The sequence below is a fragment of the Podarcis melisellensis genome, assembly GCF_964234715.1.
Source record: "Podarcis melisellensis genome assembly, chromosome: 12".
Taxonomy (NCBI): Eukaryota; Metazoa; Chordata; class Lepidosauria; order Squamata; family Lacertidae; genus Podarcis; species Podarcis melisellensis.
This window is the reverse complement of record NC_138544.1, coordinates 56,823,288-56,843,591: the sequence shown is the minus strand read 5'-3', so window position 1 is coordinate 56,843,591 and position 20,304 is coordinate 56,823,288. Positions and strand designations below refer to the sequence as shown.

Here is a 20,304-nt window from a genome sequence, read left to right as displayed (position 1 = left end):
AAGTTCTTGATTTGTCAGTATATTTGAAATACTAACTAAAAAAAATTAATCTTGTCAGGGCATGATATTAAAAGTCCATGATACAGCAAACTTGATGAAGTGTGCATGCACACGAAAGCTCATACCAATAACTAACTTAGTTGGTCTCTAAGTTGCTGCTGGAAGGAATTTTTAAATTTAATTTAATTTAATTTAATTTGTTTCGACTATGGCAGACCAGCACGGCTATTGTTGTTGTTGTTGTTTAGTCGTTTAGTCATGTCCGACTCTTTGTGACCCCCTGGACCAGAGCATGCCAGGCACTCCTGTCTTCCACTGCCTTCCGCAGTTTGGTCAAACTCATGCTGGTAGCTTCGAGAACACTGTCCCACCATCTAGTCCTCTGTCGTCCCCTTCTCCTTGTGCCCTCCATCTTTCCCAGCATCAGGGTCTTTTCAAGGGAGTCTTGTCTTCTCGTGAGGTGGCCAAAATATTGGAGCCTCAGCTTCAGGATCTGCCTTCCAGTGAGCACTCAGGGCTGATTTCCTTCAGAATGGATAGGTTTGATCTTCTTGCAGTCCATGGGACTCTCAAGAGTCTCCTCCAGCACCATAATCCAAACACTGCTACCTACCTGTAAATTGATGAAACTAAGCAAGTCTGGGTCTGGTCAGTGTTTTGGGTGAGGGAAACTGCCTGGGCCCCCTTTGCATGCCATCTTGATTCCACCGTGGAGAAAAAAGTGGGATATAAATGCTATAAATCCACTCAGAAAACTGATTATTTTGTTAAAGCATCTTTTGCAGGATTGTTCATGTTGGTTTTCCTTTTATTTCAGACGTAAAGCCTTCCTGCAAAATGCAGACTTAAAACGATCACTTAAAAAAAATTCACCTTCTGGTTTTGTTGTTGTTGTTTTTTTGGTAACATTTCCATATCATAGTTGATGTGTGTAGCCGTTCTTCCGTTTGATGGAGGTGGCCTGCCACAACTGTGGAATGACACAGTCTAGAACGGGGGTAAGCAACCTAAGGCCTGGGGGCCAGATGCGGCCTGATCACCTTCTCAATCCGGCCTGCAGACAGTCCGGGAATCAGCATGTTTTTACATGAGTAGAATGCGTCCTTTTATTTAAAACACATCTCTGGGTTATTTGTGGAGCTTGCCTGGTGTTTTTACACGAGTAGAATGCGTGCTTTTATTTCAAATGCTGAGTTATTTGTGGGGCATAGGAATTTGTTCATATTTTTCCCCAAAAAATATAGTGCGGACCCCCACAAGGTCTGAGGGACGGTGGACCGGCCCACGGCTGAAAAAGGTTGCTGACCCCTTCTCTAGAAACACCTGCCTCCTAGTTCCACTACCTCTTTGGTCACGTACATGCTCCTTAGTACTCCGGGTGAATGATCTATCTACGACAAAAAATAATTCTTCTGGGAGATATTTATGCGATGCCTTTTCATTTGTAAGCGGTCGATGAAACCTCTTCCAGAAAACATGGGTGTTGCTGGAATACAGCTATGCTAGTGCCATGAAAATAATCTTCATACGTCATTCCGCTTGAGTTGTGGTCAGTGTAGTTGCACCTTGTGACTTTCATAACATGCATAATGTCTCTGGGCATTTCCCCCCCCCCCCATTCAAACCAAAGGTTTACACCTTGACAGAGAGAAGACGACTTTTAACCAGCATGCAAATACGTCAGACTGACAGACTAAGGCTATGTCACCTCCCTGCAATATTCCTTTCACCATTTTGCCGTGTTTTTGAAATCCAAACCCATCGGTGAAGGATGGTCACGGCTGGTCGTAGGCATCACCATGCTTTCAACTAGCTCACAGTTTGTTGGAAGAAAAAACAGCAATGACAGGAAGCTCTGATACTGTTGAGTGATAATGCTGTCATTTTCAATGCAGGATCGATTCACAAGAGCAACTAATGTGCTATGGGTATATATTTAAATTGACAACCATTCTCAAATTGCCAGTTAAATTCTGAGGATCTTTACTGCTGCTTCCCAGCAATCGAGTAGTACATGCTCCCCCATTTGAATACCGAGTGTTTCATCTTTATTTCTTTCTTTTCCTCTTTTTTTAGCTGAAGGGGGGAGGGATTTGCATTTCACAAAGATTTTTTTGACCCCTGGAAATTGCCCCTCCTTCCCAGTTTAGTGAAATTTTGCATGCCATTGTGTAATTGTGTGAAACAGTTTGCATATGCAGTGTTAGAAACTCAGATATATCAGATAGGCACCAAACGTCTCCTTAAACCAGGGTTTTTTGTTGTTTAGTCGTTTAGCCATGTCCGACTCTTCGTGACCCCCTGGACCAGAGCATGCCAGGCACTCCTGTCTTCCACTGCCTCCTGCAGTTTGGTCAAACTCATGCTGGTAGCTTCCAGAACACTATCCAACCATCTCGTCCTCTGTCGTCCCCTTCTCCTTGTGCCCTCCATCTTTCCCAACATCAGGGTCTTTTCCAGAGAGTCTTCTCTTCTCATGAGGTGGCCAAAGTCTTGGAGCCTCAGCTTCAGGATCTGTTCTTCCATTGAGCACTCGGGGCTGATTTCCTTAAGGATGGATAGGTTTGATCTTCTTGCAGTCCATGGGACTCTCGAGTCTCCTCCAGCACCATAATTCAAAAGCATCAATTCTTTGGCGATCAGCCTTCTTTATGGTCCAGCTCTCACTTCCATACATCACTACTGGGAAAACCAGAGCTTGATCTATACGGACCTTTGTTGGCAAGGTGATGCCTCTGCTTTTTAAGATACAACCAGGGTTTTTAAGATGTAACCAGGGTTACAGTCACCAGAATGGAATGCCTAGTTGCCATTTTGGGGCCAGGCAGCTTGAAAGCCGTATCTGTCACTATGATTTGGGGTTCATGAAATTCGTCTGGTTGTGCAGATAACAGATGGAATTCTACAGGATTTGTATCTAGTGTGTGAAAAAAGTCAAGATCCAAGGATCCCCAAATAGGCACCTCCAGATGGTGGAGACGTCAGGCACCATCCTGGTGCCCAGGCATCTTGACTTGGCCACAAGCGGCCGATAGCCCGGTGCAAAATGCACCTGGCAAATTTCGACCGCTGGGCATGTACATCTGGTGAGTAAAGGAAAACATCTCCCAGTTGCTAAAGCAGCAGATAGATGCTCCCGTTGCATGAAATTGCGGCAGCATGTGGATGAAGAGGTGCGTTCTGAGACGTTGGATCAGATTGGGAGGGATTTATCTTGTTTTTTGGAGACAGTCACGTAACCATATCTGGCTCTGTAACGCCATTACGTTTTCCTGGTCACTGTGAACCCTTTCTGTCTGCGGTCACACACAGAAGGAGCCCTGTCAAGGTTTTTTTTAAAGAAGATACAGTGGTGCCCCGCTAGACGAATGCCTCGCAAGACGAAAAACCCGCAAGACGAAAGGGTTTTTCGGTTTTTGCGACGCTTCGCTAGACGATTTTCCCTATGGGCTTGCATCGCAAGACGAAAGCCCATAGGGAAATCTCGGGGACCTTTTTTTAAATGCTGGCGGTGGGGAGCAAAGCCTTCCCCCCCCTCCGGACTTCAGAAGAGGTCCAGGAAGGCCGGCGGGGGCGAAAGGCTTTGCTCCCCACCGCCAGCATTTTAAAAGCGGTCCGGGATAGCAGGGAAGCGCTTCCCGCTATCCCGGACGGCTTTTGAAGGCAGGCAGGGGGGGCAAAGACTTTTGCCCCCCCTGCCTGCCTAACCGGGGGCTTTTAAATCGCCCCGGGACTGTCCGGGGCGATTTAAAAGCCCCCGGACGGCTTTTGAAGCCTCCCCCCCGCCCGGCTTCGGGGCATCATCCCGATGCCGGGCGGTGGGGCAGGAACGCCTCCCCCAGCCGCCCGGCTTCGGGGCATCGTCCCGATGCCGGGCGGTGGGGCAGGAAAGCCTCCCCCAGCCGCCCGGCATCGGAACGATGTCCCGAAGCCGGGCGGCCGGGCGGGAAAGCCTCCCCCCCCCCTGCCCGGCTTCGGGGCATCGTCCCGATGCCGGGCGGTGGGGCAGGAACGCCTCCCCCAGCCGCCCGGCTTCGGGGCATCGTCCCGATGCCGGGCGGTGGGGCAGGAAAGCCTCCCCCAGCCGCCCGGCATCGGAACGATGTCCCGAAGCCGGGCGGCCGGGCGGGAAAGCCTCCCCCCCCCCTGCCCGGCTTCGGGGCATCGTCCCGATGCCGGGCGGTGGGGCAGGAAAGCCTCCCCCAGCCGCCCGGCATCGGAACGATGTCCCGAAGCCGGGCGGCCGGGCGGGAAAGCCTCCCCCCCCCCCCTGCCCGGCTTTGGGGCATCGTCCCGATGCCGGGCGGTGGGGCAGGAACGCCTCCCCCAGCCGCCCGGCATCGGAACGATGTCCCGAAGCCGGGCGGCCGGGCGGGAAAGCCTCCCCCCCCGCCCGGCTTCGGGGCATCGTCCCGATGCCGGGCGGTGGGGCAGGAAAGCCTCCCCCAGCCGCCCGGCATCGGAACGATGTCCCGAAGCCGGGCGGCCGGGCGGGAAAGCCTCCCCCCCCCCGCCCGGCTTCGGGGCATCGTCCCGATGCCGGGCGGTGGGGCAGGAACGCCTCCCCCAGCCGCCCGGCTTCGGGGCATCGTCCCGATGCCGGGCGGTGGGGCAGGAAAGCCTCCCCCAGCCGCCCGGCATCGGAACGATGTCCCGAAGCCGGGCAGCCGGGCGGGAAAGCCTCCCCCCCCGCCCGGCTTCGGGGCATCGTCCCGATGCCGGGCGGTGGGGCAGGAACGCCTCCCCCAGCCGCCCGGCTTCGGGGCATCGTCCCGATGCCGGGCGGTGGGGCAGGAAAGCCTCCCCCAGCCGCCCGGCATCGGAACGATGTCCCGAAGCCGGGCGGCCGGGCGGGAAAGCCTCCCCCCCCCGCCCGGCTTCGGGGCATCGTCCCGATGCCGGGCGGTGGGGCGGGAAAGCCTCCCCCAGCCGCCCGGCATCGGGGCATCGTCCCGATGCCGGGCGGTGGGGCAGGAACGCCTCCCCCAGCCGCCCGGCATCGGGGCATCGTCCCGATGCCGGGCGGTGGGGCAGGAAAGCCTCCCCCAGCCGCCCGGCATCGGAACGATGTCCCGAAGCCGGGCGGCCGGGCGGGAAAGCCTTTGTCCCCCCTGCCTGCCTTCCCAGGGGCTTTTAAATCGCCCCGGACAGCGGAGAAGTCCTCCGCTGTCCCGGGCGATTTTAAAATGCCGCCCGCCAGAAGAGGTCGGGGGAAGGCTTTTTCCATAGGAACGCATTAATTGATTTTCAATGCATTCCTATGGAAAACCGTGCATCGCAAGACGAAAAACTCGCAAGACGAAGAGACTTGCGGAACGAATTAATTTCGTCTTGCGAGGCACCACTGTACTCAAGCAGGAATTATTTCTTGCGTTTATTTATTTGGCAGGTGTGAAAGGCATAAAACAGTGGATGTTTATGTTTATCTTGAAATGTTTTCATCCAGGAAAAATAGAAGCTAACAAAAATGCTGTTGAGATGCTGGTACTACTTGTAGTATAGTATCTTAGAATTTATTAACTCACTGAATGCTATCCTCTTGCATGGAGCTGGCCTTTTGTTGTTGAATAGCCCATTTATGTGTTTTGCTTCCAGAGCTACCAAATCACCACGGCTTGGCTTGGAGGCGTGTCACTTTGCTGAGTTGTACGTGCTCTGGTGTTCTTGTTTTCATCAGATGGTGTTCTTTAGTAATAAAACAGTTTTTGAGAAAACAGTTTTTGAGAAATGCTGATTTTACAATTAAGAACTGTTCCGTATGTAAAAATTACAGGAACGTTTTTTTAAAAATTCCATTTATAAAAGTAGTTAAAAATAATTCTATTTATTTATTTAATTTTTTTATACCTTGCCCATCTAGCTGGGTTTCCCCAGCCACTCTGGGCAACTTGCAGCATATCTAATAACATAATAAAAAACGTCAAGCGTTAAAAATCTCCTGATACAGGGTTGCCTTCAGATGTCTTCTACAAGTTGTGCAGTTCTTTATCTCTTTGACATCTGATGGGAGGGCGTTCCAAAGGGAGGACACCACTGCTGAGAAGGCCCTCTGCCTGGTTCCCTGCATCTTTGCTTTTTGCAGTGAGTGAACCGCCAGAAGACCCTCTAAAGGAGGACCTCAGTGTCTAGGCCAAATGATAGGGGTGGAGACTAAAATAACATAATATTTTAGTATGCGTCTCATTGGCGTGCTTGTGTTAACATTCCTGGAGCCATTGTGGTTGCACTGGAGATAGATACCAACTTAACTGCTTTTACACCTTAGAGCAGACTTTCCCAAACTTGAGTCTTCAGCTGTTTTTGGACTACAATGCCCATTATCCCTGACCAGTGGTCCTGCTAGCTAGGCATGATGGGGGTTGTGCTCCAAAAAGAGCTGGGGAGCCAAGTTTAGGAAACCCTGGTTTAGAATGTCCATCTCAGAACTTCCCATTGGTTGAAGCATGAAATGTAAAAATAGCATCTTTTCTGTAGTTTTACAGTAGTAACTCAGAAGCAAATAATTTGCTCAATACAGTGGAAGACAAACCCATTCAAAGTGCACTAAATCAGACTAGGGTTTAACCACAAAGGAGGAATAAAATATGAATGTGGTGACTAGAACGTTAAACGTGCTTTATAAAGTGCCTTTTAGGAGTTATTCTCAGCCCTACCTAGAGAGTACAGTGATCGAAATCAGAGTCCTTCATTCTAAATATGTACTGTGTCACTGAGCTGCGAGCTTTAGAATGTGCTAATTGTAGTAATTAGTGATGAATGTGATGGGAGATCATATTCCTATGAAGATCACTAAATAACCTATTTGTCCTTTAGGGTGTAAGAGCAAGAGGCAGTGCCTTCGCTATATGGATTTTCTGTTATTTTTACTATTTTACCTTATTTTTCATCACTTCCTGCTAGAAAATATGATTTCTCCACCTCAATTTGTTAGTAAAAGTAGAAGCTGAATCATTCGGAACACGTTGGGAGTTGGGGGTGGGGTGTATAAAGAAGAAAAATAATTGAAAAAGGAAAGCTTAATTTGCTTTAACAAGGTTTACCCTATAAATGTATGTTGAATGTGAAAATTCTGGGAAATGATTTCTCTCCAAAAATTAAATACCTCTTCCTCCTTGGAGGTGGCTGGCATACGGAGTCCTGTGCCTCAATTCCTATTTCTAAAATCCCAATGAATTGTAACACAGGAGGGATTAAGAGATGTAAGACATACCTTTAAGATAGACATTCTGCACTGCTGGGACCCTGACATGCTATATTCTCATTGAAAGCAGACAGCTTAAGATTCCTCCCATTTTGTTTTAACAGGTTGTTAGATACAGGAATGAGATGCCAGAGTATGCCCCTTTTGCCTAAATGTAATGGAGCTTGGAGAAAACAGACCTTTTAAGTGTATAACAGTGATGCCTTTTTTATATATATAAATGATCGGACCCTCTCTGTAGCCAGCACAGGCAAAACAATTTTACCTGAAAAGCAAGCGCCTTGTGTTTCCACTTAGTTTTCATGCTTTCTCTGTCCTGTTTTTTTTGCATGCCTTCTTGATGGACTAAAACAGAGAAGAAGAAAATGATGTGAGTATATTCTAAACTATGTTTCTTTGTTACAGATAGGTAGCCGTGTTGGTCTGCCATAGTCAAAACAAAAAAAATTCCTTCCAGTAGCACCTTAAAGACCAACTAAGTTAGTTCTTGGTATGAGCTTTCGTGTGCATGCATCTGAAGGTATCTGAAGAAGTGTGCATGCACACGAAAGCTCATACCAAGAACTAACTTAGTTGGTCTTTAAGGTGCTACTGGAAGGAATTTTTTTTGTTTTGACTATGTTTCTTTGTGTCTTTTTTTGAAAAAGAATTAGTATGATTCCATTTGTTACCTAAAAGTTCTCCAAGTGACTTAACTTTTAAAAACAGAAATACAGTAGTACCTTGGTTCTTGAATTTAATCTGTTCTGGGAGTCTGTTCAACTCCCGGTCCCGGAACGGTTTGAAAACCAAGACGCGGCTTCCTGCACTCAAGCGGAAGCCGTGTCGGACATTCGGCTTCTAAAAAGTGTTCACGAACCAGAACACTCACTTCTGGGTTTGCAGCGTTCAGGAGCCAAGCCATTCAACTACCAAGGTACCATCATATAGGCAACTCTCAATTTACACGGGGGTTATGTGAAATCGTGTATATTTGAAACACACTTGAAAAGGCCTGCAAACACCCTCTAAACCTCTGGAAGCCCTTGTAAAACCCTTTTAAAAACCTGCACTTAACCAGACACTAAACTCCATCACAACTTCCTTGCTCAATCTCCAATTTTCCACAGGCCTCAATGGTCATTCCAAGGAGTCCTGGGATTGCACTTACAAAGGCTCAAGGGATTGCTAGGTTCTGTTTCCACACCCTTTTGCCCATTCTGGGGTCTTTTAGGGCGGCTTTTGCCATTTTTAAAGTTACTTTCAGGTTCAGTGTGATGCTAGTGTGCATGGTCAGTTGGACGCAAGTCAATTGGGCGTTGCCTGTACATTATACCGTGGAGTGGAGAATATAAAACACTAACATATTCATACAATACAACTATATATGTATGTGTCTTTGTGCATACATACAAAAACACACACACTATAATGGATATAGCTGAACTTTTTAAAGCTTTTGTTTAGTTTCATTTTGCTTGAAAGGAAGGAGAATACATGGCTGGGACATCTCAGATGAGAGGCATCATAGTTTTTGTTCCCTTATTTAGAATTGCTAAAAATGCAAATAAGGTTGGCACCAGGTGGGTCTAAGAGGAAAGGTATTCCACAGCCTATCATAAAATAAAAAATTGTAGAGTTGGAACAGATCCCAAGAGTAATCTAGTCCAATGTGAAGTTCATACTGCAGTCTGCACTGCCACAGCTCAGAATTTGTGTCCTGTGGCTTCCTGGTTTTTGGTGACGCACCTTGATTTCACAGCTGCCCTACACCTTGCCGAAAAAAGGGAAAATGGGTCAGTGCCTGGTGGGGATGTGGTCAAAAAATGAGCTCCTGGGGTATTACCTTGGTCACAAGGAAGCCTTAACAGCAGCTGGCCAACATGTGTCAGGTGATAATTTTTGAGGTTTATAATAAGGCTTCTAGATATCTTAAGCTTGTCCACTGGTCTAAGCAACTCATGACTCTTTATGTTCGAGGACCCCTGTCACCCCCAACCCTATTTTTATTTTGCCTTCTGGTCCTTTTTGTATTTCCCTTTCTTTCCCTTTCTTGCTGTAATGTGAGTACAGTTTTCAAAGCCATGATTTCACCAGCTTATTTCTTGTGTTCTAGGGCAAGACGGAAAATGCGCAGAAACCTGGCTTTGTCAAAGGGACAGTGTTCAAAGGAGTCGCATCGAGCCGCTTCTTGCCCAAAGGCACCCGGACAAAAGTTAACCTTGAGGAACAAGGCAGACAAAAGGTGTCCTTCAGCTTCAGCCTAACGAAGAAAACTTTGCAGAACAGATTTCTGACCGGCCTGGGGAATGACAAGCAAAACGAGGCTCCGAGCTCCCTGGGCACACCTCTTCAAACTGACATTGCCTCTAAATTTAAACTGGATCTTGGGGATTACCCGGATGTCGTGGAGGAATTTTCACCCCCAAAGCCTAAGGTGGAATTGGGCAAGATCCACTTTAAGAAACACCTGCTGAATGTTACAACAAAGCCGCCCCCTGCTGCCGCCATGCCACTGCCACCAGCAACTGTCGGACCAGCTACTGCAGCAGCAGAATTCGTGGAATTGCCACCATCACCGCCGCCACCCCCTCCTCCTCCTCCCCCACCTCCTCCGCCCCCTCCACAAACACTACCAGCGCCAAAACCAGTACTAGCCCCAGAAATTTTGCCACAACTTCCAGTAGCAGTACAGACAGCAGCCGCGCCTCTGTTGCCATCGCCTGTAGAAACTGTTGTCCGCATAGCAAAGGAGCCCTCAGTGAAAGCAGCTCAGGAAACGTTAGAACTGAACATTAAGCAAAATGCTGCGTTGGAAGGCTCCGAAGAACAGCTAGCTCAGGTTATTCCTGAAGAAGCAGAACCAGTCCCAGCGAAAGGAGATTCCCATATTGGGAAGGAAGAGGACGTATCAAGTGCTTCAAAGGGTGCTTCTCAAAGTTCTAAGAAACAGAGTTCCAAGAGGAAGTTGTCTGATGGAGCATTGCCCGGTTCCGAATCTGATGAAGATTCCGTGAGGACCTCTTCGAGTCAGAGATCTCACGAGATTAAAATATCGACAAGCTCAGAGAAGGAGAAAGATTCGCGAAAGAGCTCTACTTCTGTCAGAACTGAAGAGCAGCTGAAAAGTTCGTCACGGTCTAGATCTGAAAGGGATGAAAAATATTCTAGTTACTCCTCCAGATCTGAGAGAGACTCGAGGTATTCTTCCTCCCGTTCCAGATCTGAAAGAGAGAGGAGGCGAAGCAGATCCCGTTCTCGTTCTAGATCGGAGAGAGGTTCCAGAACCAGTTCTTCCTATTCCAGATCTGACCGGTCACATTACTATGACTCTGACCGGAGGTACCACAGGAGCTCACCATACAGAGAGAAGACACGATATTCTCGTTCGTACGTGGACAGCAGGACAAGAGAGAGCTCTGATTCAGAAGAAGAGTATCGGAGGACATACTCCAGGTCTACAGACTCCAGGCGTATATCCTCTCATTCCTCATCTTACAGAGACTCTAGGACCTCTTTTTCTTATTCAAAGTCAGAGCGGGATAGCAAGTTGGAATCCTCTCATACTGACTCAGAGAGAAGAGGAAAGCCTACAAAATCAGACAGGGACTCCAAAAGGACTTCAGAAAGTGACGTATCAAAAAAGTGCTCTCCTGTCAATGAGCTGCGTCATCGGGGAGGGACATCATCCCACTCTAAAGCAGAGAGCAGTGTAAGTTCTTCCCGACACAAGTCCTCCTCTTCAAAGACATCTACTCCAAAGTCTGATAAATTTAAAAGTTCTTTCTGTTGTACAGAATCTGAGGAAACCAGAGAGCAGTCTAATTGTATAGACTTGGAGGCGTCTTGTGTACAAAGCTGTGAAACGAAAACTGCTATTGCACAGAAGCCAGAAACAGAAAGGACTGTTTCTCCGTTAAATCAGCTGAATGATTCTCCTATTTTCAAAAAGTTAAATGAATCAAAAGAGATGTCTCCTATTTCTAAATCAAATGTACTTGCAGGAATTGATAGCCATGACAGTATTAAGGAAGAGGAGTCTGTAATCAAGGTAAAACATGAACCGTTAAGAACTTGTTCTCCAGTAGAATTGAATATAAATGGATCCCCAGAAGGAAGGCCCAGTGATAGGGCATTGTTCCGTGCCCCCAAAATCGAAGAAATTGTAACATCTGATGATAGTTTAGACGGAACTGAGCCACCGCTTCCAGTCAATAGTCCAAATTTGAGTAAGTTACCGTCTAATGGGTTTCAGTGTGTGTATCAGTCTAAAGGACACGATCCGGATGATTCTCTTGTCCTCCTGAGTGACTCCAACAGTTTTCTTAAAGAAAAAACGGAAGAGTCAATTCCCTCTGAATATGATTGTGTACCTTCTTGTATTGTGAATGTAAATAATTCTAAAATTCATGCAGATAAAGCGGATGATCTCACAGATCCTTGTGATAAAACCAAAGATCCAGTCTCCTGCTATCTTTCAGATGATGCAGCTCTTTCTTTGTATTATTCAGAAGTTGAAATTGAAGCTGAGCCTTCCAATGCAACTGTTACTCCAGAACCTTTTGTGGAGGTTCAGTCATCTGAAAAGTTTACGTACGCTGATGTCGAAGATCAGAATCCGTCAAAAATTGCTCATGAGGATGAAAAACGTGTTAGACGTTTCAGCTTATCAGAGTGCAGCCCAGTCCGAGATTCTTCTGCAGAAGAATATATTGTGGAAGAGAAATTTGACAATCAGTGTATTGCGCAGCAACAACAGGCTTCCGAAAATGTGTTGTCCCACCCAGAGACAACTCTGGGGGAGGAAAAGAAGGAAGAACTCTTGGAGTGTCCCGAAGTAGCACTTGAATTGGATGTTTCGCATGTTGATTCCGTTGTAGAGAAAACAAAATCGCCTTTTAAAAACGAGCACTCTTATTATCTAGAGATGCCAACAGAAGACTCTGAGAAAGAGGAGCCAGACGATGAGGAAGACTCTGTGGTCCTTGATGAAAGAACTGTAGTTGCTGACTTGAAGGCCCACGCTCCTGAAGTCCTGGTGGTAAATGAAAAAAGCGATGACTCCTTGGGAGGATCCGCATTTTCAGACGCTTTGTCTCCGTCTTGTGATATTGTTGTGACGGTAGAAGAAACAGAAACTGCTGCCGAAGTTCCCAGATGTGACAGTAGAGGCAGTACCCCTGAGCTCACTTCCATCCACCACGAAGAGTATTCTGACACGGCTGAAAGTGTGAGTGAACAGGAGAGTGATGACAGTGACACCGAGGACTCTGATTCAGATGATAGCAGTGTTCCAAGGAACCGCCTTCAGTCAGTTGTGGTCATTCCAAAGAATTCTACCATAACCATGGAGGAGAGCAGTTCATGTTCCTCCCGGAACAGCCAAAGTAACAGACGCTATGTGGATCACTGGGAAGATGGCAGGCCAGAGTCCAGCAGGCCATTCTGTGAAGAAATGCCGGATGACGTGCGATCTAATAATGGCCTGCAAAAGGAAAGCAAGTATCTGCCTTCTAGGGATGCAGAGGGGAGGCTAGCGATATCTACTGAGCTCAACAGAACAGAGAGTGAAGACCTCCGGCCTGGTATCTCCCATCCTCAGAGCGATGGCGTTGACAGTACGAGTCAGTCAGAGCAGACAACAGGTTTTACTCACAAGCCAAACCCCGATGAAAGATCAATATTAACTGAAAGCATGTCTGTGGCTCGATCGATTGACGTATCGCAAGAAGGGGAGCTGCATTACCTTTCCAAGAACTTTGAAATGATCGACAATATGTCCAGGCTGCAGACCAGTATTTCCAAGCCTGACAGCAGGCAGGGGAAGTCTGGTTTTGGCGAGCCCATGGAAACTGGAGATTTCTCCAGAGAGGATGGCTTCCATTCAGCAGAAGACTTGAGTAGCTTGGGGTGGGATTTCTCCCAACCAGAGAAACCAAGCAGTACATACCAACAGCCTGATAGCAGCTATGGCATCTTCCCAGGTTATGTTTACCCCCCAGCTCCGGGAACATTTGTTGGGCCTCATAACTACTGGCATGACAATGGCTATTGGGATCCAAGGTTGACCAATAGACCCTCTGAGATGAGCTACGAGCAAATGCAAGGGCAGGTTCCCGATTCGCTTACAGAAGACCACGAAGAGTATGAAGAGGTTGACTGCTGGGTTGACGAAAGCCACGCCTTCTTCCCCAACCAGTCGGTGAAGTTCCAGTCGCGTGACCCTAGAGAGAAGGGTTCGGTGCAGGCCCATGAGATAAGCAGCAACTCCACTAAAGAACCAATGGCCCCAGGTGAGAGGAAAGAGCAGGCGAATAAGGTTTTGGATAAGAATGACATGAAAGAGCGGGGACCGTTGAAGAAAAGGAGGACGGATTTAGAGAGTGACTCAGAGAGCGATGCCGACTATCGGGAAAGGAAGAAGGTCAAGACAGAGGGAGAGCGGTTGCCATCAATACTTCAGGACTCTTCAATGGTTCGTCCGCTGTGTTTCATGGAAGACTTCAGGGACTCGCAGCGTTGGAAAGAGTTTGCCAAGCAAGGGAAAATGCCCTGTTACTTCGACCTCATTGAAGAAAATGTGTATTTGACAGAAAGGTAATAGATAGGCCTCTTACTTTTAAAAACACCTTTTATGCTAACATGGGAATAGCGTGCCATAAATGTAATGTGAAAATTGTTTGCCCAGGGTAGTATAATACAGTCAAACCTCCGTTTATGTAACCCTCTTGTTTTTACTGGGTTTCGCCGCATGCACAGAAGCGGTCCTCAGGTTGCGGAAACCTCGGGATCTGGCCGGACCTCTGGAACAGATCCCGTCTGCAACCGGGGATACCACTGTAGTGTGCAGTAAGAATATTAGAATAGGGGGAAATGACGTTGTGGTTCACAGTAGTATATCAGGCTGGGACAGAGTGACAGTCGGGGTTGAAAGAGCCCCTTCCAAAATGAGTATTGGCCCTTTTACATACTCCTTATGTTGTATTAGGTAGTTTTATATTCAGTGTGCTGTTCAGTAGGAGTGAGTAATAATTCCATATTAACGCAAGCAAACATTAAGGCTACTATAAAAATCTCAATCTTGGAAGCACCTGCTTAGTTTATAAGCCTTTTGAAGGCATCCAGAAACATTTTAAAGTTTTGTACCACCAAAAAAAAGAGTTGGAAACCTACTTGGTTGAATTAGCTCCCTGATCCTGAAATTGTGAATTTCTTCAACATGCAAAAAATTCATGCTATCGGCTGATGTGTGAATCCCACTGCAGGTTTGACTTGGGTTTGTGTCAAATCAGTGGGAATTCTCAAAACATCAAGGCATTTTGAAGTACCACGTGTTAAAATTTAAAAGCCTGCTGTATTTTTATTTTGGATAAATTCTTCAGTCCTAGCTGGTATTACGCGGTCAGTTTTAAAGTTTGTTTTCTGGAATGCTGCATAGGAAAAAGAATAAATCTCACCGTGATATCAAGCGGATGCTGTGTGAATGTCCCACACTTTCAAAAGATGAGCGAGCTCAAGGAGAGGTGGCGTGTGGAGAAGACTGTCTTAATCGTCTACTCATGATAGAATGGTAAGTGTCCTTTTGAAGGTTAGTCTACTGCTGTCATCACACGCCCACATCATGACACACAGCACAAGGAAAAGAGGTTTTGATATAAAACGCAGTAATCTTTCTGGTTGTTGAAAACAGCAGGCACAATGCACTTCTCTTGTGCGTTCTTGTTGATTACGGTCAAGTGAATCTGCTTCTTGAAGTGTTGTAGAAGCGACTGCTGTGGAGGAAATGTAAGACTGGTTTGGATTGCCTTGCTGCTTGTAACGCTTATATTCTTTGTAAGCAGCTTTGAGCATAATGAAAAGGTGTATTATAAATGTTGAGATCATGTTTTCCTCTTTCCGAAAATCTGGGATAAATTCCAAATAGGTATCGGGGGGGGGGGGAGAACATACCTTAAAATGTAACCCTCTATCAGTGTTGTTGTTGTTGTTTAGTCGTGTCCGACTCTTCGTGACCCCCTGGACCAGAGCACGCCAGGCACTCCTGTCTTCCACTGGCTCCCGCAGTTTGGACAAACTCATTCTGGTAGCTTCCAGAACACTGTCCAACCATCTTGTCCTCTGCCGTCCCCTTCTCCTTGTGCCCTCCATCTTTCCCAACATCAGGGTCTTTTCCAGGGAGTCTTCTCTTCTCATGAGGTGGCCAAAGTCCTGGAGCCTCAGCTTCAGGATCTGTCCTTCCAGTGAGTACTCAGGGCTGATTTCCTTCAGAATGGAGAGGTTTGATTTTCTTGCAGTCCATGGGACTCTCAAGAGTCTCCTCCAGCACCAGAATTCAAAAGCATCCATTCTTCGGCGATTCTTTATGGTCCCGCTCTCACTTCCATACATCACTGCTGGGAAAACCATACCTTTAACTATACAGACCTTTGTCGGCAAGGTGATGTCTCTGCTTTTTAAGATGCTGTGTCTAGGTTTGTCATTGCTTTTCTCCCCAGAAGCAGGCGTCTTTTAATTTCGTGACTGCTGTCACCATCTGCAGTGATCATGGAGCCCAAGAAAGTAAAATCTCTATGCAAATATACTGCTTCCCAGTGATACATTTTCCATACTTCAGATAAAAAGTGCCTATAGTAGTCTTCTGTCCTCATTCAAACAGAAACACTCAAATTTATTCGGCACCAAGTTTCTGGTACTAGTGTACTGTACTGGAGTTTTTTAAAGTCAGGATGGAGGGAAATATCAGGGTTAAAAGTACATACAGCGTGATAGTTGCATTCTTTTCCTTTTGTTGGGGGATTCTGGAATTCAGTTTAGTTCAACCGGCAAAGGGAAGCTGTATCAAATGCCTCTTTAAAACTTGCTATTTGGACAAAACCTCTCTGTCATCATCTCTTAGGTCTGACTAGGATGATAAACCCGTGTCTGGGCTTTACCCTTTCATACTGCGGGTGGGAATGGGAATCAGCCATGGTGGAATACTCTGCTTTATATACCAGCTCCGCCTTCCTCCCCATCTGGTGCCTTCCAGATGTTTTGGACTATATAACTCTTAACTCCCATCAGACCTGACTATTAGTCATGCTGGATGTAGCTGATGGGCATTCCAGTGCAACATCATGTGGAGGTCATCAGGTTGGCGGAAAACTCATTAAATGTCAGGGAGCAGGTTTCTAAACCGCTTTCTCCGCGTGCAAATTTTCCATGTGCAGGGATTCTTTTATATTTTTGTAACAGGGAAGTGTATTATTTAAGCTTTCATCTGAAGTGAAGAACTTCAGGGAGTTCTCACCTGAGGGAGAACCATGCCCATGGTCTCCTAGGCATTTTGGTGTGAAGTTTCTATCTGGATATAGGAGAGGAGATATTACTAGAACAGTAGTTCTAGTAGACCTGGGACTCACCTTTTGACTCATTTTCCCCAACAGTTCTGCCTTTATTTCATTTTTTCTTCCCCTTTGGCAGTTCTCTGTTTTTCTTCTTTTCTCAAAAAATTTAACCTATCACACAAGAAAACCCTTGTGTGACCCCCACCTCAGGTCCATGTGGGTCTTGATCAATGTACTAGATCTCCTTGGATCCTCATGGTTCTTTATAGCAAAACTTTTGGGTCTTCGTGTCATGTGATAGATCTTAGATTGGAATGTGATAATTACTGGTATCTTATATGTGATGTTCATACATTGGCTTAACAGACGCGTTAAGACTTGTAAAATAGTTTGCATGCTGAATAAGTACAAATGTTAATGATTCTTTTAAAAATGCCGGAATGTTCGTTAATCTGAGAGTGCGGTTACATCATGGTACCTAAGTTCAAAATCTGAGACTTGTAGGATTTGATGTGCTTCCTTAGAGCAACGTGTGTGCGATTTGTAGAGTGTCCGCTACAAGCAGGCCAGTGAATATCCACATGGTTACTAACGCATACATAATTTTTCCTTCTGCTTAGTTCCTCAAGGTGCCCCAATGGGGACTACTGCTCCAACCGGCGGTTTCAGAGAAAGCAGCATGCAGATGTTGAAGTCATTCTGACAGAGAAGAAAGGCTGGGGGTTGAGAGCAGCAAAAGACCTACCCTCGTAAGACTTCCCTCGTTTTAAAGGATCTCCAGCTTAGCAGTTTTCCCCTCTTGGACACGGCAGCAGGGAAGGTTTTGGTCTGGGCAGCAGAGGGATTTTGCAGAGGGAGGCTGTTCCCACTCCCTTGCCTTTGGAATAACTATAAGCATCATATGGGTCAGCACTTTTCCCTGTACAGTGGTACCTCTGGTTACGTACTTAATTCGTTCCGGAGGTCCGTTCTGAACCTGAAACTGTTCTTAACCTGAAGCACCACTTTAGCTAATGGGGCCTCCCACTGCTGCCGTTCTGCCGCCGCACGATTTCTGTTCTCATCCTGAAGCAAAGTTCTTAACCCGAGGTACTATTTCTGGGTTAGCGGAGTCTGTAACCTGAAGTGTGTGTAACCCGAGGTACCACTGTACCAGTGAATGAATGCACTGTTAGGATGTGCTCTGAAGATGGACCTGTTGGATGTTCAGGACCATAGTGTATGTGCGCACACACACTCCTTTTGGGAAGGAGAAGGCTGGTCATAGGCCAAAGGCCAGCAGGATCAAAGCAGAACACCTTCATATTCCTCCCCAGGAGAAGGCAAGGCAGTAATAATAATAATAATAGTAATAATAATAATAAATTTTTATTTATACCCGGCTAGAGCTGGGCTCAGGGTGGCTAACACCAGTAAAATTACAATAAAAACATTATGGGGGGAACGGCAATTTAAAATACAGGTTAAAAATACAATTTAAAATGCAGCCTCATTTTAATAATAGCCCATCGATCAAAACCATAAGGGGAGGGAAACATAAGGGTCAGACTGAGTCCAAACCAAAGGCCAGGCGGAACAGCTCTGTCTTGCAGGCCCTGCGGAAAGATGTCAAGTCCCGCAGGGCCCTGGTCTCTTGTGACAGAGCGTTCCACCAAGTCGGGGCCAGTACTGAAAAGGCCCTGGCCCTCGTTGAGCCCAGTCTAACCACCTTGCGACTTGGGACCTCCAAAGTGTTGTCATTTGTGGACCTTAAGGTCCTCCGCGGGGCATACCAGGAGAGGTGGTCCCGTAGGTACGAGGGTCCTAGGCTGTATAGAGGAGAAACAGGGTGATGCCACATTACAGGCGTGTTACACTCTGTGTTGTATTCAGTCCAAATTAGGCTGATGTGTGGGTAGAGCCTGGAGCTCATTAACAGGACTCAGAAGCTGCAGGTGAGAGCCATGATGTATACTTCTTGCAAATGCCATCTTTTTTATTGAACACATGGGAACTGTATTACCACCAGGCTGTTGGTCCATCTAAGCCAGTACTGTTTATTCTGACTAATAAGTTAAGTGAACCCCTGTTTTAAAATTAACACACAACTATGCCCAGCATTGTTCAAACTCCCTGGCTTTGGTTCAGTCATGGTTCTCTTTCTAATTAGTGTCCAGTCATTTCTCAACAGTATTTGTATACTGTTTTTCAGATCTAATCTCCAAAATGCTTAATAAAAAGAAATAATACTGTTACAGAATACAAGGCAAAATTAGATTTTTTTCCCCTCAAGGGAAGCATGCCTGGTTGACAGCAGATCATTGGAAAACAACCTCAAACGCTTAGCAAAAGAGAGAGTTTCTTGGCCGCTTTCTGAAAGTTCACATTGTTGAAGTAACCACCAGGAAGGCACCAATCTAGCACCACTAAGAGGTAGAGCTCTGAGCAGGACCTTTCTAGCAGATCCCAGAGCTCAGGAGGTTAGTTTCCTATTGGGAGGAAGGCAGTCCCTAAGATATTCCAGATTCAGATTGTTTAATGTATTATAGGTCCAAACCAGGTTGCTGCTATGTCTTAGGCTGTTTTCTTTCTTTCTTGGGCCTATTTAGCAACACTTTTGTACTGGAATACTGTGGTGAAGTGCTTGATCACAAAGAGTTCAAAACCCGAGTGAAGGAGTATGCCCGAAGCAAGAATATCCATTACTACTTCATGGCATTGAAAAACGATGAGGTGAGTTACAAATCGTTTTCAGTGATTAGGCTGTGCATTGTCCGAGTACATTAAGAGTTCACTGTGCATGCGTGAACCCACTGTTCGTTTCCCTCTCTCGCCTACTGCTGTACTTCGTGCGCTGTAAAGAAAGCCCCACAGCTTCTACAGAGGGTCTTGTGATCCTTTCAAGTTGCAGGCTACTGCTAATACGAGTAAATTCTAACATAAGTTGAATTAGTTCTTTATAAGGATACTGTCATTTTCTCCGTTAGCGTGGCCTAACAACACTTGAAGCAGACAGAATTCCAGCTGAAACCCTGTCGAAAGTCTTTGTTTTTTTTAAAAAAGATTTTTATTAAGGTTTCAACAAATTTTATCATAACAAACAAAACAAGACAACACAATAACAAACAATAAACAATATAAAACATAAAAATCAAACAAAAATATATAAGTTCAACTCTTAATTTCATGTAACTTACTTTCCCAACTTCCTCACACCTCCCTTTTCTGTATTCCAATTTCCAATTTAGTTTCAGCAAATTCTTCCTCTATTTTGACTGATTTTAATATTGCTTAATTTCTTTTAAATTAACCATTACCGCTACTATCCACTTATCTTCTAATCCCCCATCATTGATTAATTTTGCTGTATTTCTTTACTTGTTACTTATAAAACATCTTTGCACATTCCTTTCAACTTTGTCACTAATGCCGCACTATCTCTATATCCTGCATCTTTGAATATGGGTCAGGCTCCATTTTTTAATGAAGAGATACAAACAAATGTTTTCCTTTTCAGATAATAGATGCCACCCAGAAAGGAAACTGCTCTCGTTTTATGAACCACAGCTGCGAGCCAAACTGTGAGACGCAGAAAGTAAGTCGCAGGAAGAAACTGATGCAGGTTTATACTAAATTTGGGCTAAATGAGGGTTTATGTTACAGCTCCTTTACATGGTAGTGACCATAAAGCATATGGGTAGCCAGCACAGTGAGTGACACATTTTAAAAGGCTTTTACCCCTCTTCACTTGCTGGACTTTGATGTGCGGGGTAAGAGTATTTTCAAATGCACGCTCATCTCGTGAAATGCCAGCAGAGA

The 20,304-nt window shown here is 46.0% G+C and overlaps 1 protein-coding gene and 1 long non-coding RNA gene across 4 annotated transcripts in view; one reads left to right on the top strand and one right to left on the bottom strand.

Moving 5' to 3' along the window:
* Positions 1-20,304, top strand: part of SETD2 (SET domain containing 2, histone lysine methyltransferase) — an 89,187-nt gene that overhangs the window by 18,193 nt on the left and 50,690 nt on the right. For all 3 annotated transcript variants that reach the window (XR_014173269.1, XM_081931362.1, XM_081931361.1), the window contains exons 3-8: positions 7,556-7,571; positions 9,297-13,777; positions 14,619-14,750; positions 17,127-17,255; positions 19,095-19,218; positions 20,003-20,080. Coding sequence is in view for 2 of the 3 variants with exons in the window: in XM_081931362.1 (XP_081787488.1) it covers positions 7,556-7,571; positions 9,297-13,777; positions 14,619-14,750; positions 17,127-17,255; positions 19,095-19,218; positions 20,003-20,080 (4,960 nt within the window). In the remaining variant the exon portion in view is untranslated. The remainder of the gene's footprint in view (positions 1-7,555; positions 7,572-9,296; positions 13,778-14,618; positions 14,751-17,126; positions 17,256-19,094; positions 19,219-20,002; positions 20,081-20,304) is intronic.
* LOC309353408 lies at positions 5,571-9,977 on the bottom strand. The gene is made up of 3 exons (XR_014161814.1): positions 9,839-9,977; positions 7,467-7,546; positions 5,571-5,685 (listed from the first exon to the last, which is right to left on the bottom strand). It is a non-coding gene; the product is annotated as an uncharacterized lncRNA (long non-coding RNA).